This window comes from Anolis carolinensis, chromosome 2 (assembly GCF_035594765.1).
Source record: "Anolis carolinensis isolate JA03-04 chromosome 2, rAnoCar3.1.pri, whole genome shotgun sequence".
Classification (NCBI taxonomy): Eukaryota; Metazoa; Chordata; class Lepidosauria; order Squamata; family Dactyloidae; genus Anolis; species Anolis carolinensis.
The window spans coordinates 283,858,938-283,874,497 of record NC_085842.1 but is presented as its reverse complement, the minus strand read 5'-3'; the positions used below and the strand labels follow the sequence as shown (position 1 = coordinate 283,874,497).

General features: G+C 37.6%; 1 protein-coding gene across 1 annotated transcript in view; it reads right to left on the bottom strand.

The window, feature by feature from the left end:
• Nucleotides 1-15,560, bottom strand: part of edil3 (EGF like repeats and discoidin domains 3) — a 366,806-nt gene that overhangs the window by 71,159 nt on the left and 280,087 nt on the right. The window contains exon 9 of the mRNA XM_008103010.3: nucleotides 960-1,144. Within this exon, the coding sequence (XP_008101217.1) occupies nucleotides 960-1,144 (185 nt within the window). The remainder of the gene's footprint in view (nucleotides 1-959; nucleotides 1,145-15,560) is intronic.

Here is a 15,560-nt window from a genome sequence, read left to right as displayed (position 1 = left end):
CAATGTGAATGGCTTCTTAATGATTTCACAGCACAGAATCCATTTTGCAAAGGCTAAACTTGTTAAAGGTAGCTAGGCAGATCTGGGGAATTGTTTTGAGTAGACTAATACAGGTTTTGTATTGAATATAAAAAGTCCAAAGGAAGAAAAACAGGTCACTAAATGCACATTGGAGGTGGGACAAATAAAGCTTTTCAGAATTCATTAATCAAAACCAGGTATTCACTCACTTTGACAAATAATCAATGACAATGCCAGGCCACTTGAGAATTTTCCATCTGAATAACTTAATTTGCCTCAGTAAATCTGATTTTGCAGACTTGCTTCAAAAACTATTCAATTAAACCAGGCACTTTGCTTCCATTGCTATGGAACTAACCTGATGTAGCCTATCAACCACACAATAAAGCTCTGCAATTGTGATCTGGGATGATATATTATTCACTTCACTTCAAGGAATCATCTTATAGTAAGCTCAAGCATATTTGGGGGGAGCCATCTGACCCCCAAACACTAACCCTTGTGAAACTAGAAGGAACTGGGTGTGTTCAAGCTGCTATGGTGCCTGGCTTTTCTTCATGCAGTCCACGTACAACAAATCCAAGTCACCAGCCAGATGCTGAAGCAATCTTTCAGCTAGCACTTTGTAAGGGTGACTTCCCCCCAAAAAACCATATTTCAGGCATTTCTGGCTTGGTCATATCACTTTTTTTATGGAGAAGACTTCTGATAGTCAACCATAATGTAATAGCTGCTCCAGGTTTGTTTTACATGCCTCTTTAAACATACTGAATCTCAAGGAATAAGATCATCAGTGCAATGCTTAAGAAAACCACCTTATTTCTGTTTTCTTTTTTATCAAGTAAAATAACTCTAACCACTTGTATATATGAACACACTTATATTTGTTCTCCCATTCTTTAGAAAAGTAGATCCCATTGATAGTGAAAAATTGTCACCTGTAGCCACTGTGACTGATCACTGTGTCCAGATGTCCAGGCGTTCACTTTGCCTTGTTTGTCTAGTCGAGCTTTTCTAGGTTCCCACGTAAACATGTCCATGTTGAGTGTTCTGAAGATGCTTGAAGCTGTAATCTGATAATCCTGTATGTGTCCTGATTTCATCCCCAAAGGTTCAGAACAACCTAAAGGAGTGAAAGAATAACTTTTGAAAGCGATACTTAAGTAAACTAAAACTCCAGTGGTTGTATTATTGTATTATCTTCCAAGTGTTGATATTGTTGTATTTACTCAAATATAACACTCACCTTTTTTAGCTAAATCATCTTGCCAAAATTCGGGTGCACATTAGATTAACATCATATGGTCATCTTAGAGTTAAGCCAAAGCAAAAGAGGAAGCTGCTTGAGGAGCACCTGAAGCTCCTATTTGAAGAATGTCATCTGTAATTTAATTGTCATAGCTCAATGCTATGTAATCCTGGGATTTGTAGTTTGTTGAGGCACCCACACACTTTGGCAGAAAAGGTTCAAGGCACCTTTTGCTGCTGCACATTATATTAATCACAAATATGTTTTTTGTTTCAGAGTTTTGAAAATTAAGGTGTGGGTTAGATTTGATGGTGCATTAGACTTGAGTAAAGACAGTAACTGAACATATTGTTTATGGATACATTAAATAGAACTGTAAATTTGGCTGTAACATCCTAGCCATGGCTCAATCACAGAAAAAGAAGACACATGGGAGTTTGGCCAGCACAAATGTGCCAATTCCTATAGCAGCGATGGAGTGGATATTGACCTCACCAGGACACATTTACCCTATCTGTGGCTGCATTTTTTCCAGTTGAAGGATTAGGAAACCTGGTAAAATAATGATGGCATAAGCATGTGTTGATCTTGGTTGTTCAGTCAGCCTATCTTTCAAGTAATCATAGGTAAAACACCCTTCTTTTCTCTTCTTCCACCCACTTCAGTGGAGTATAAGTATTATGAATTCAGTTTGAAGAAATGGTATGAAACTGAAGACAAAGGAAAAGTGGGAAGAGAAAATGAGGAGACAGCTACACAGGCCACAATGTGAAGTGGCATTCACAGTGTGCATTATATAAACACTGCGCTGCCAAACTGTCTTCAAACTACATTAAGTAGTTAAAGCAGATGCACCCTAGGACAACAAAGGATGAGTCAGGATTGTTCCTGCCAAACTGGCCTTGATTGAAGGAGCAGGAATCTTATTAACAAGGTTTGCATTTGCACATTTTCCAAATGAACCTTTCAGAAGACCCCTCTTAGTTAAAACCCTCTACATTTGGAGACTATAGGCTCCAAATGGAGGGCACGGGTTAGTCTTCTTGGCTTCTCTGTTTCCTCTTGTCTTGATCTGGTGTTAGCCTAGTCTTCCCTGCCAGAATTTTTGATATGGACAAGATGGGAATTCGAGGACTATGTCCCGTGCCATGCTCTGCTGCCTTTAGTGCTTCTTCAGATATTCAGCCTTAGGTATGCTATGCATGTACTATGAACAATCCCTCCATGGGATGCCTCCTGCCATCTGCCACATCTTACATGAAATGCTAGCAGCAGGAGCAGCAATAACAAGACTAAGAGAAACAACAATAAGGAAGGTGAAAAATCAATCAACAGCAGCAAGTCTGGTGTCGAGCTGTAGTTAAATGTATATGCAAGCCTCAGTATATGAAGAATAGACTTTTCTCAACTATCACTCATAGTTACAGTAGACATGCTCATTTATGACTCTGGGATGTGTAACTTTCCTAAGTAAAGTTTGAAAAGATGTCATATTCAAAAGGAAGCCAGCTTTTTTGATGCTGCTCCAGAGATTGACATGAACAACAGATTCATATGACAGGAAAAGAGATTTAACCTAAACCTTGGGGAAAAAAAACTTCCTGATTGTAAGAGCCATTTGACAGTGGAATATGCTGCCTTGGACGGTGATGGAGTCTTCTTCTCTGAGAGTTTTTAAATAGAGGCTGGATAGCCTTCTGTTGGGAGTACTTTGATTGTGTATTTCTGCATACCGTGTTTCCCCAAAAATAAGACAGTGTCTTGTATTAATTTTTGCTCCCAAAGATGCACTAGGTCTTATTTTCAGATGATGTCTCATTTTTCCATGAAGAATAATTCACATTTATTGCTAAACAAAAAAAGGAACATTTATTATATATTATACAGTAGTTGTTATCACAAACCAGGATAACTAGACCAACTGTGAACCCTATCAAGATTTTCTTGTTACTACCATTATTTCCATGTACAACAATCTATGGTACATACATTTACCAATCCTGCATGCTCTGGTGTTCTGTTCAGTGAGCATGCTTCCAAACAAAAACTTTGCTAGGTCTTACTTTCGAGTGAGGCCTTATATTTAGCAATTCAGCAAAACCTCTAAAGGTAAAGGTTAAGTCTAGTCATGTCTGACTCTGGGGGTCGGTGCTCATCTCCATTTCTAAGCTGAAGAGCCGGCATTGTTCGTAGATACCCGCAAGGTAGCTGGCATGATTGAATGGAGCGCCATTACCTTCCCGCTGGAGTGGTACCTATTGATCTACTCACATTGGCATGTTTTCGAACTGCTAGGTTGGCAGAAGCTGTAGCTAACAGCGGCCGCTCACTCCGCTCCCGGGGTTTGAACCTGGGCCTTTCGGTCTGCAAGTTCAGCAGCTCAGTGCTTTAACACACTTTGCCACAGGGGCTCCTAGCAAATCTCTACTAGGTCTTATTTTCATGGAAACAGGGTACAAGGGGTTGGATTGGATGGCTCTTGGAATTTCTTCCAACTCTATGATTCTACAAGCTGTGGTCACATCCTTGCCAACACCTTTTATATCATCATAGAATAATAGAGTTGGGAGAGTCATGAGTCAATCGACAGACCCAGTTTTTTGTTTTTGTTTTTTGAACTGAACACGCCTACCTGTATTTTATAATGTGTTTTATGAATACTGATGTAAGTTAATAATTTTTAACTGATTTATATGGAACTGTATAATTTTTATATATGCGTTTTATTGTAAGCCGCCCTGAGTTCCCTGTTGGGTGAGAAGGGCAGGATATAAATATTGTAATATATTGTAATAATAAATGGGTTATCCATGCAAGAAGAGCACAATCAAAGCACCCCCGCGAGGTGGACATGCAGCCTCTATTTAAAAGCCTTCAGAAAAGGAGCCTCCATCACACTGTTGACAGCTCTTACCATAGGAAATTATTCCTAATGTTCAGATTGAATCTTCTTTCTTGTAATTTGAACACATTGCTCCTACTGTCTCATCACACTATAGCATGAATCCGTTTTAAATCTGGTTTCTGTCTCCAGCAGAATTCTGGGATTTGTAGTTTGGTGAGGCCTAGGACTTATCTGGCTGAGCTGTTTAAAAATCCTGCTCTAAAGTGGATTTAAAGCGGATCCAAGCTCTAGTGTGATGAGGTCCCTAGTCTCCAGGGCAGCAGAAAACAAGCCAATTCCCTCTTCCTTATGTCATTCTTTCAAATATTTAAACATGGCTATAATGTCTCCTCTCAGACTTCTCTTCTGCAGCCTAAACATACCCAATTCTTTAAGCTGTTCCTCATAGGAAATGGTTTCCAGACCATTGATCATTTTAGTCACCCACTATTGGACACATTCCAGTCTGTGAATATCCCGCTTGCGCTATGGTGCCCAGAATTGGACACAGTTTTGTGGACAAAGTCAAATAGAGGGGTGCTATTACTTCCCTTAATCTACACACTATACTCCTTTTGATGCAGCCTAAATTCCCACTGGCTTTTTTTAGCTGCTGCATCACATTGTTGGCTCACATTCAACTTGTGCTCTACTAAGACTCTAGAGAAGTCTTAACTGAACAAGAAGAAATGAATGGAATCATGAATTGCAATGCCCATGTTTCTCTATTTTCTATAATGTTGGGTTGGAATTTGGTGGCTTACATTCATCCCTGCTCTGCTATTCTGGGTCACATTTGGCCAGCAGTATCTTCCAGCTTCATTTACCTTAAAGTAGCAATTCCCAAAACTTGGTTTTCCAGACATTTTGGACTTCAGCTCCCAGAATTCCTGAATGTTGACCAGGCTGGCTGGGGCTTCTGGGAGTTGGATTCCAAAACACCTGGAAGGCCAAAGTTTGAGAACCATTGCCTTAATAGTTATTGGGGAGACAGATGATCTTGCTGTGAATTTCCTATGATTTTATAAGACCCAGGAATCTAAAAATAGATAAAATAATACCCACAAACAGATATCTATCAGGAATCTTTCCCATAGGGATGATAGAAGTTTTAAGAGGTTGTTTTGAAACCATGATAAACAGATATATTCAAATACCATGGAATGTATGGGAACAATATGCATATTCCCATAAGTCCATCTAATGTACAAAAGGCACATTAACACATTTATAATTCAACTGTATGCACATTTACTCAGAAGGGCATGCATGATGCTGTCATTATTTCAGTTCCTGTTGGTTTTCATGGTTTATTACCAATTATGCATATTTACATATTCATAGTTTGATGAAGTTTTAAAAAATAAACTAAAATTGTCTCCATTTAATATGTCTGCACCTCAGAAACTTGAGAATGCTCACACATTATGTTGCTATTGATGAGAAAGGGTGCTTTTGACACATCAAAATACCCCATTGAGAAAGTTATCAACCACTGCACACATACAATATAAATATTATAAACAAGTATTTATATTAAAAAAACTACAAAATTGCACATTCTTAATATGCAAAATAAATAAATAAATACACAAAACTTTGCCCCCATTTTCCTGTTTTTAGCACATTTAGCTCAGCACACTTAATATCCTCACAATCATGTGCAAGATTCCATGCCTCATCAAATGTGCTTCAAATCTCCCTTGAGACTTCTTGGCTCAAAGAGGGATGGTAGAGTGGATGCTAGAGATGTACAATCAATAAAAATGTTTCTAAAGTAATTACAAAACAAGGGGGTACTGGCACTTCATTTCTAAGGTGTTTCTAAAGTGAACTAGGTGAAAATTTTGCTACTATGAGTAACACAATTTCATTATTCCATTATAGTAATTACAAAAGTGGGGAAACTTCAGTGGCTTCTTTATCTCTCATTTCTATAGCTATTGGGGTGGAACTTGCTATGATGGTGGAACACATTTACCACTCTTAGCCTACCAAATTTCAGAATATTTTGCTTATTCATAGATTCTATGGAATTTTCAAAGGTTTTTTAAATAACACTTTTTAAAAAAACTACTAGAGCTATCTCCTTGAATTTTCTATGCAATGACACAAGGTAACAGGAGATCATTTTCCCCAACTTTCAGAAATATTCATAGTACATCTACTGATTTTAAGGAATTTTAAAAAAGTTTTGACAAAACCTTTTTTAAAAGCCACAACATTGAATACCTCTCATACTAACCAGTAGAAGAAAACAGTATTAACCAATTCTACATTTTCATAGAATCCTAGAGTTGGAGGGGACCCCCAAGACCATCTAATTCAACTTCCTTCTTCCAGGCAGAAAGGCACCTTCAAAGATCTCCTGACAGATGGCCACCCAGCTTCTAAATTAAGTAATTGATTATTAATATGCCCCCCCCCCCCAGTCAAAAGGGCGTGGCTGCAAAGGCGAGGCATGTGTTTCTGGCAAGGATGGGGCATCATCGCCACTGCGTTGCAGAGGTGAAAAAAGAAGTAAGTGGCTTCTGAAATGTGGAATAAACCACTAAATCAGGATAGCAAAGCTGCCCTTCTAACTTGGGTGAAAGATACGTGAGTCCAGTTGGTGCAGGTAAAATGCCAGAGAAAATACACCAGCTACCAGTACACCCACATTGGGCAGTATGTTGGATTATCTGAACTCTCTATGTGAGAAAAAGCATCCCACCATCAATGAGTTTGTCTGGATCAACCCAATTGATTCCGGTCTTGAAAAAAATGAAAAGGCCAAGAATATTGTGGCATTACAGGTGCTCAAGTGCCCTGGGGTGCCCACTCAGTGGTGTAACATGACTGGCGTGAGGCACAAGAATGATTTCTGCATGTGGGGACTGTTGTGTGTCCAGCCCTCTGTCTTTTAAGTTGCTCTGTGAGGGTACATCCATTTGAATACTGGGTGGGTGCCTGGTCTCATATTTCCTCTATTGAGTTGGAAGGGACCCCCAAGTGCCATCCAGAAGGAAAGGGGAGGGATGGGGAAGGAGGAGACCTCCAGGATGGCCCGGGGCCTGGGGTGGAGTCGTTGTCTGTGAAAAGGGCCTGAGAGGAAGAAAGAAAGGAATTGGTGGAATTCTTTTAAAAATTGCCAGAAATAAGAGGTAGGGAAAGGGAGAGAGCATGAGGTAGTTGTTTGAAATCCTGAAGGAGCTGTCCTGGCAGTGTGACTCTGGTGTGTGCCATGCTGCCATGGAGCTGTTGCTTTTGGTAAAAATTGTGGTACAAAACATTGAGAGAGGTTGCTTGCAACAGCCATCTCACACTGGCACATTTCACGTGGCTGTTGGGGCAGCTCGAAAAAGTATTTTCTGAAAAAATTGCTTGGAAAGGGAGAGAGTATGAGGCAACTACTGGTTGAAATCCTGAAGGAGCTTTCCTGACAGTGTGACAATGGGGTGTGCCACGTGGCTGTTGGGGCAGCTCATAAACATTATGTTAGTAAACATTGTTTTTTAAAAACATTGGTGTTTGAAAACACTGCTGTTTGCAAACATTGTTAGTAAACATCATTTGAAAAAATTGTAGTGCAAAAGATTTGCGCAAGAGCCACTTTCCAGTCCAACAGAACTCAAGTCCCAGCATGCTGCCCCTGAGCCCACAGCCACTCTCATCCTTTTTTTTTCTTCATCCACATTCCCCGTCTCCCTTCTCTGTCTCATGACTCACTTGTCTCCCTTCTTCTTTCCTTCCTTCTCCCTTCCGTCTTTGATGTGTCTGTCTTCTCTCTACTCTGACTGTCTCCCTGCCTGAGCTCTCACTGGTCTACACTCTCAATCCCTTCTAGAGCGCGAATAGTGCCTGTTCTGGTGCACTCTGGAATTTAAAGGCAAAATGGCAGTCGCTCTGCCTTCACCTCCCTCCTCTGTCAGCCTTGGTTGGCTGAGAGGTATGCCAACATGTTTGGCTTCACCTCTCACCAGGGCTTGTTTAACTTGTGAATTTTAACTGCGTCACCGGAGCCTTATGAAGAAATTAAAACTTAACAAACAAAGGCATCTTAAATTTCAATTTCTTAATGTTTGAGGCACACCAAGCCTGCACGTTGGATATCATATCGTAAATATGAATCATATGAAACTGATCTGACTTATGACACTTTCTGATCTTTTTGCAAATGCCTAATGGATACATGGCACATGAAGATATTGCATAGGAAGGAATGGAATTTATAAAATGTGCACAAATTTTTAATGCTTTCAATGAGTCATAAGTATTTGACCTAGGACATTTGACTATGTGGTACCCTACTTGAAGGCTAAACTGCAAGATTAATCAGTGTGAGAAAAAAGATGCTCTTATATTATGTCCACATTGATTCCAACCTTCCAATTCTAAATTTGGAGGAACAGAGAAATAGCAGGAGGAGCTTCATGAAGACTGAACATGAAAGCAAGCTATAAAAAGTGCATATGTTCCGGGTTCGGAACCATTAACTGAAGTAGAAGTCCCATGATTTAGGAGGAGATAAAATGCAGTGTTATATACAGTTTTGAAGCAGTTTGCCCAAGGTTCTCTATGGCTGCTAATAACTGTGTAATTGTGCAGTTCATTTTTCTTTCTTTCTTTTTGCCTGAGAATTATGGGGGTTAATGCTCAATGATCTGTAAGCAGTGAAAATATGTTCAATTTGTTACTTGTCATGCAATAGATTATACTCACTTGTCAGGGAGCACTTCTCTAACTATGACCGTATTTTCAAAGGTGAGACTTGAGGGAGACAGGGAGAAGGCTGTAGTTGTAAATAGGGGGGCTGGCAGAAGGGAAGATTCAAAACTTGTAATGACGTCATATTTTTCTTTAAAATGTGCAAAGATCATGTATCCCCTAGGATTCTTGTGGATGTTCAAAGGGCACAGTCATACCAGTCTGATAGATTGAGCAACAGCTGTAAAGGTTTAGAAATAGGCAGAAGTCTCTTAGGTTAGGTCTCATCTTAGGTTGGTTGATCTAATCTGCTAGCTGAGCTGCCCTTTGGCTGCTGTAATCTACTTCTGTCAATTGATTTGACTGCACAACCACTCTACTGGCTGAAATCAGCTGGCAAAAAAACCAAAGAAGGAATGACAGTGAAGTGACAGATGACAGTGGAGACTTGTTATGTCAGATACAAATCTTACTCACATTGTGGGCACAGTCACTATGATGTACCCCAGAAACTGGAAATTTCTAATATCCAACATTTCCAGGCTGAGAGGAATTTGGATTCAATACAGCTTTGGCTTCTCTTGTGTCAGGTCAGCTGGACCTCTGCTTTTTTACTGAGTTGAATTGCTTCCTCTTTACAGTGCAGCTTTGGGATGAGTGTTCACTGCATTTTTATAAATGAATCTGCACACATGCAAGGCTATGCAAAATCTTTTAAGAGTTTTTGATTGGTTCCATTTGTGTAGGCTTCAGAACTTTTTGGCATGTGTTCTTTGATGAAAGTCATGCCATATCATGAAACGTGTAGCCTTTTTAAAAAAAATATTTCTGGATTCATTTTATATACTTAAGGCTATTTGAACTTCTATACAAGTATTTAAAACTGCAGTTCAACAATGAAAGACAAACTACCACATAAAATCATTACTGAATATATACTTTAAAAGTACAAAGACAAAATCAGCGGATTCCTATATTTAACAACCATAATAACTGTATTTATATACCGCCACCATCTCCCAAAAAGGGGCTCATGGCGGCTTACATGGCAACAAAAGTGCAATACAGAATATATAAAATACATAAAAGTTAGCTCACATCAATGAGCAACACCAAATAACATTAGTGCCTGATTTCCACCACAGGATGGCTGGCCAGGCCTCCGTGGGCACAACACCAATTGCTGCTCTAAGGGGTTTCTGCTGGCCTGGTCGATGTGCAGCCCTGTATTAGCAGCTGTTTAGTATTATGTGCAGCCCTGTATTTTTAAGTGCAGCCCTGTATTATTGTGTGAAGCCCTATATGTTCAGCCCTGTAGGTGAAACTCTGTATTAGCACAGGTGGCCTAGTTATGTCAATTGTCAAAACTTTAAGCAACTTGTATAGAAGCTATTCAAAATTTAAAAGCACACAGTTTCTGGCACAGTAGCACCCTATGTAATTTTCCTGCATGCGCCTTCTCTGCAAATATCCATTGTTGTACAGATATCACAAAATGCAAATTTTCTGTCTCCAAAACAAAGAAAACACTGTACTTTAATGCAAACAAATATTTCCCAGTGAAGTTCCTAATGCAAAGTATCTGTTATTTTTGTGGTTTTATCACCAATCCTTCTTTCCACAAAAATCCAATTTTTTCAAATCTAATTATCACAGGGGCAGAAAGTGAGGTTAAATCTTCAGAAAAGGGGCAGAGACAGCAAAACAAACATCACAGAGGTATTAACCCTTTCCTATTCTATCCAAAGCTGATACACACACACGATCTGTGCTATCAATGAAAAAAAATGTTTAAATACTCATTACTAAATTTGGGAGGGGATTTCTAAAGTGTTTCTAAAATGTCATAAGGGGTCCATATTGTAACTATAACAATATAATGAAATTTTTCATTACTTTCTCTTTATGTAATTGCAGAAGTGGAGAAGCTTCCAGGGCTCCTTTTTCCCTCATTTTAGAACTATCAGGATGAAACTTGTTACACAATTTCCACTGCGTGCCCCCCCCCCCCCCATGTTTCAAAACATTTCATACAGCCAATAACTTTTGGGAATTTTTCAAAGTTTTTATGAACAACATTAAAAAAAAACTAGCACTATTTCACTGGAAAACCCCAGGAGCCATCCAGTTCAACCTCCTTTTGCCAGGCAGGAAAAGCACAGTCAAAGTACACCCAACAGAGGCCCATCCAGCCTTTGAAATAATAATAGGAAACATACTTGGTAAAATTTGAAGTTACTGCCTCTCAACTTTGCCTACCGCACAGATTTGATTTCCAGAATTCTGCTCACTTCCTATGTTAAAGCCTCAATGTGATGGTCTCTGGCTGCCAGAGGGCCTTTTTTCCTTGCCCGTTCATCGAGCCAGAAATCTTTCCCTCCCTCCTGGGCCCCCTTGCCACCCACTTTGGGGAAAGAGGCCCGAGGCCATTTGGGGGAACTAAACAAATGAGTGTTAAGAAGGAGCAGAGGCACTGGAGGGAGATTTTTTGTTCAGCCTGCTATCCACATTAACTATGCTCTGGTGCTTTTAAAGGAGAAATCTTGAGGTATGTTCCTGCTGGCCACCAACTTCCACTGACTACAGAAGCTGGGTATGACAACAATTTAACTTTACTTCCACCTTTGGTTCATTAGTGAGCAGACAAGGATTCCTTATCAGTGACTCTTGACTTGTCAAAACAATTTCCTTCCCTGATCTGATTCCATCTATTGCTGGGAATTGAGTCATTGATTGTATTTCTCCGTTTCATACCCACTGCCTTCCCTGTAGAGTACAAGTGATGAATAAAATCTTTTTGAATGTCTGAAGAATTTTATTTGTGGGTTATTTAAGGGCTACTATTGATTTTCAAAAACATTTCTACTAGGCAGCTGCATTTATTTATCAATTTCTTTCTCAAGTTTTTTTTTAAAATGAAGCATTTTGAGAAAGACAGCCGAACACTAAATAAATAACAGTTACTTCCATGAATCTTGAGTCCAGAAAGCCAAAGCTTCTTTATCACTTTGAACAGGAGCCTTGTCTTCATAGGGACATGGCTGCCACTTAGCCACTATGGCCGACTAAGAACCGCCATTGCTCTTAGCTGGCATTGTGGGTACTTTTGCTGAGGCTGAAGGGGAAGAGTGGAAAGAGAGAGAAACTGAAACATTTTAAAACTTTCTGAAAAAGTACGACAATAGAAGATTTAAAATGACCCCCCTGCCAAATTAGGACAATTGAAGGATATGAAAGCATTTAGTATAAAGGTGCCCCAGGATCAGCAGTTTTTAAATAATTTGCAAGGCCCTGGTACACCATTAATCATATGCAATCAGTTTTGTAAAGCAAAAAAGGGCACCAAGCCACTTTTTAGGTTATTATTATTATTTGGGTTTTTTGTTTATTTGTTCATTTTCTTTTTTTTCAGAATTTCTAGTAGTCATTGTAGACCTCAGAGAACCTCAGACCAAAAAAAAAAAAAAAAAAAAAAAAAGACTTGTGGATCCAGCAAGTCCACATGCTTATAGGATGTTGTTGAATTCTGGTTATTCCTTAAGTGACTTTATTATTATTATTATTATTATTATTATTATTATTATTATTATTGACACAATGACATTGTATGACACAGCAAACAAGATAGATATGCTGGATTTCGTATCACAGAATCACAAGTCGAACACTTCCCAAGTTTTTAGGACTGTGTGATGTATTTTTGGATGATGCGCGCAGATCCCAGTAGGGTGGTCTTTAGCAGTTGGCAGATCGTAATTTTGTCAATGTAATTTTGACTATTATTATTATTATTATTATTATTATTATTATTATTATTATTATTATCTGCATTTCTATACTGATTTTCTCATCCCTGGGGGGGGGGGACTCAAAGCAGTTTACAACATAATAAATGGCTAAATTCAGTGCCTCACAGATGTATAAAAATATATCACATATCTAAATCAAAAACATATAACTGTAGATTAAACCATTAAAACTATAAAAACATCAAACATAGATACACATGAAACATGTTGTTGCAGCAATTAACATAGATCCCTTCTCTCCCCCCCCCTCCCATCTCAATCTCCATAAAGTTTCAACCCTTCTTTTTATACCCTCCCTGCTCCCCCAGGCAGCAAGATGGCAGAGGCCCTCTATTAATGAAATTAATGAAATTTCATGACATTTTTCTATGATGTATTATTAGTATCTTAAATATGCAACTTGCCCGAAGATCATGCAGTGAGAAAAATGACTATTTCATTTAAAATATTAACTACTAAATAAATGAAATATAAATGACCAATAATTATTTTAATTATTGACATAGTGTTCACTACAGTGAAAGTCAAAATTCTCTAAGGAAACATTAGAAAAAGAACACGTGTTCAACTGTGAACCCAAACAAATCTAAAACGGTAAGAGAATATATATGCCAGGATAAAAAGATGGTCACAGCTCTTTCCCATAGATCAGGGGTCCCCAAACTAAGGCCCGGGGGCCGGATGCGGCCCTCCAAGGTCATTTACCTGGCCCCCGCCCTCATTTTTATAATATAATATTTTTATATCAGTTTTAATAATATAATATATTGTATATATTTTGTAGTCAATGTTTTCAATATATCATGATATTTTGGTGCTAAATTCGTAAATATACATACAATATATTATACTAGCTGTGACCGGCCACGCGTTGCTGTGGCAAAGTGGTGGTGGTATTGGTTAAAAATTGTTGTGTAATTTTTATTTGACGTTATTTGCCTTTTTTAAATTAATTTTATTGTAAGTTATATTTTTATTTATTATATTTTATTATTTTCTTGTATTATTTTTAGTTATTTTCTGTTATTATAGTATTTTATTGTATTAATTTTTAGTGTTTTTTATTATTTTTTATTGGGTTGCTAGGAGACCAAGTTGGAGGAGCTTAGCCTTCTAACTGGCAGCAATTGGATAAAAGCAATTATTCCTCTCTCTCTAATTAGGACTTTGTTTTTCTTTTCTTTTTGTTGTATCAACCTAGAGGTGTGGATGATGGGTTGTGTTGTCAAATTTCGAGGTTGGGGGACCTGTAGTTTTGTTGTTTTGTGGGTCACCGTGATGCCATTACTCTTTTATATATAGAGATTATACGACTAATATTGCAATATTATTAGTAACATTGCATGTAATATAAATATACAATTATAATAGTGAATTATAATTATTACTACATTGTATTACATCATAATATTATGATTAATATGACATGTATATACAATATATTATAATATAAGTATAGTATAATATTATTATATATTATTATATCACTAAATTGATACAGGAGACATGGTGGAAAGAAGTCTTCTTCATTCTGGTCCAGAATGGCAGTTAGACCTTGGGGAGGGGGGGAATATTACATACAATATAATAATAATATATTATTATTATATGTAGTATTATATTATATTATAATAATATAATATTATATTACATATAATATTGATAAAATATTATAATGTTATACAAAATAATACTAATAATACCATATAATAATATTAATTATATGTTATATATTACATATAATATTACAGTATAGTGGTATAGTTCAATATAGTAATATATAATGCTAATATTGTGCTATGCTAATAATATAATATATTGTATTGCACATATAATTTGTAAGCCACTCTGAGTTCCCTTTGGGGTGAGAAGGGTATGATACAAATGTAGTAAATAAATATAGTAAATAAATAATAAATAAATAAATAAATAAATTTTAGACTTAGGCTTGCCCAAAGTCTGAAATGACTTGAAGGCACACAACAACAACAACAACAACAACAACAATCCTAATTAACTTGACTATCTCATCGGCCAGAAGCAGGCCCACACTTCCCATTGAAATCCTGATAAATGTATGTTGGTTAAAATTGTTTTTATTTTTAAATATTGTATTACTCTTTCATTGTTCTTGTTGTTGTTTTTGCACTACAAATAAGACATGTGCCGTGTGCATCAGAATTTGTTTGTATTTTTTTTTCAAATAATAATTTGGCCCTTCAACAGTCTGAAGGATTGTGGACTGGCCCTCTGCTTAAAAAGTTTGGGGACCCCTGCCATAGATGCTTACAGTGGAAATTAAATATGGCCTACCATTTAATACATGCAGCAGTCATTTGTCCCATTGAAATCAATAGTATGTAGAAAGTTTTAAATTGGTTAAATCATTCATTTTGTTGCCAATATTGTTTAGCAACTTGGATAGGAGACAAGATATAAATTTGGTCACTAAATAAATAGGCCATATTATGGACTGAAGATTGCAGCTTCTCTTCACCACAAAGAAAGTTAGGCTACCGAAGCTAAAATGCATTCATTTATCCTTTAGAATAATTGTACAGATGTTTCAGCTGAGACTGCAACTGTTCTGGAGTCTGGGCATCATGACAGTTCAGAGAGTATAATGACCTTGAAACAAGATGCGACCCCTGGAATGGATTCACTTAATAGTGTTCACAGTTCTTTGAGCAAAACAATTCGTAGTCATTCTGGCAAAGACTTATTCTAAATTGTGTGCCCATGAGTGGGAGACACAAAAAGAAGAAAATCTAATACTCTAAAGCACCTGGACGCAATGTTCCATTTACTTTCAAATCTATCTGTACTCGAAGAGGGCCACAGTGAGATTAATGCATTAGCTTTTCATTTTGGGACCTGGTTTTGTTGTCACTCAAGGAACAAGAATTACATA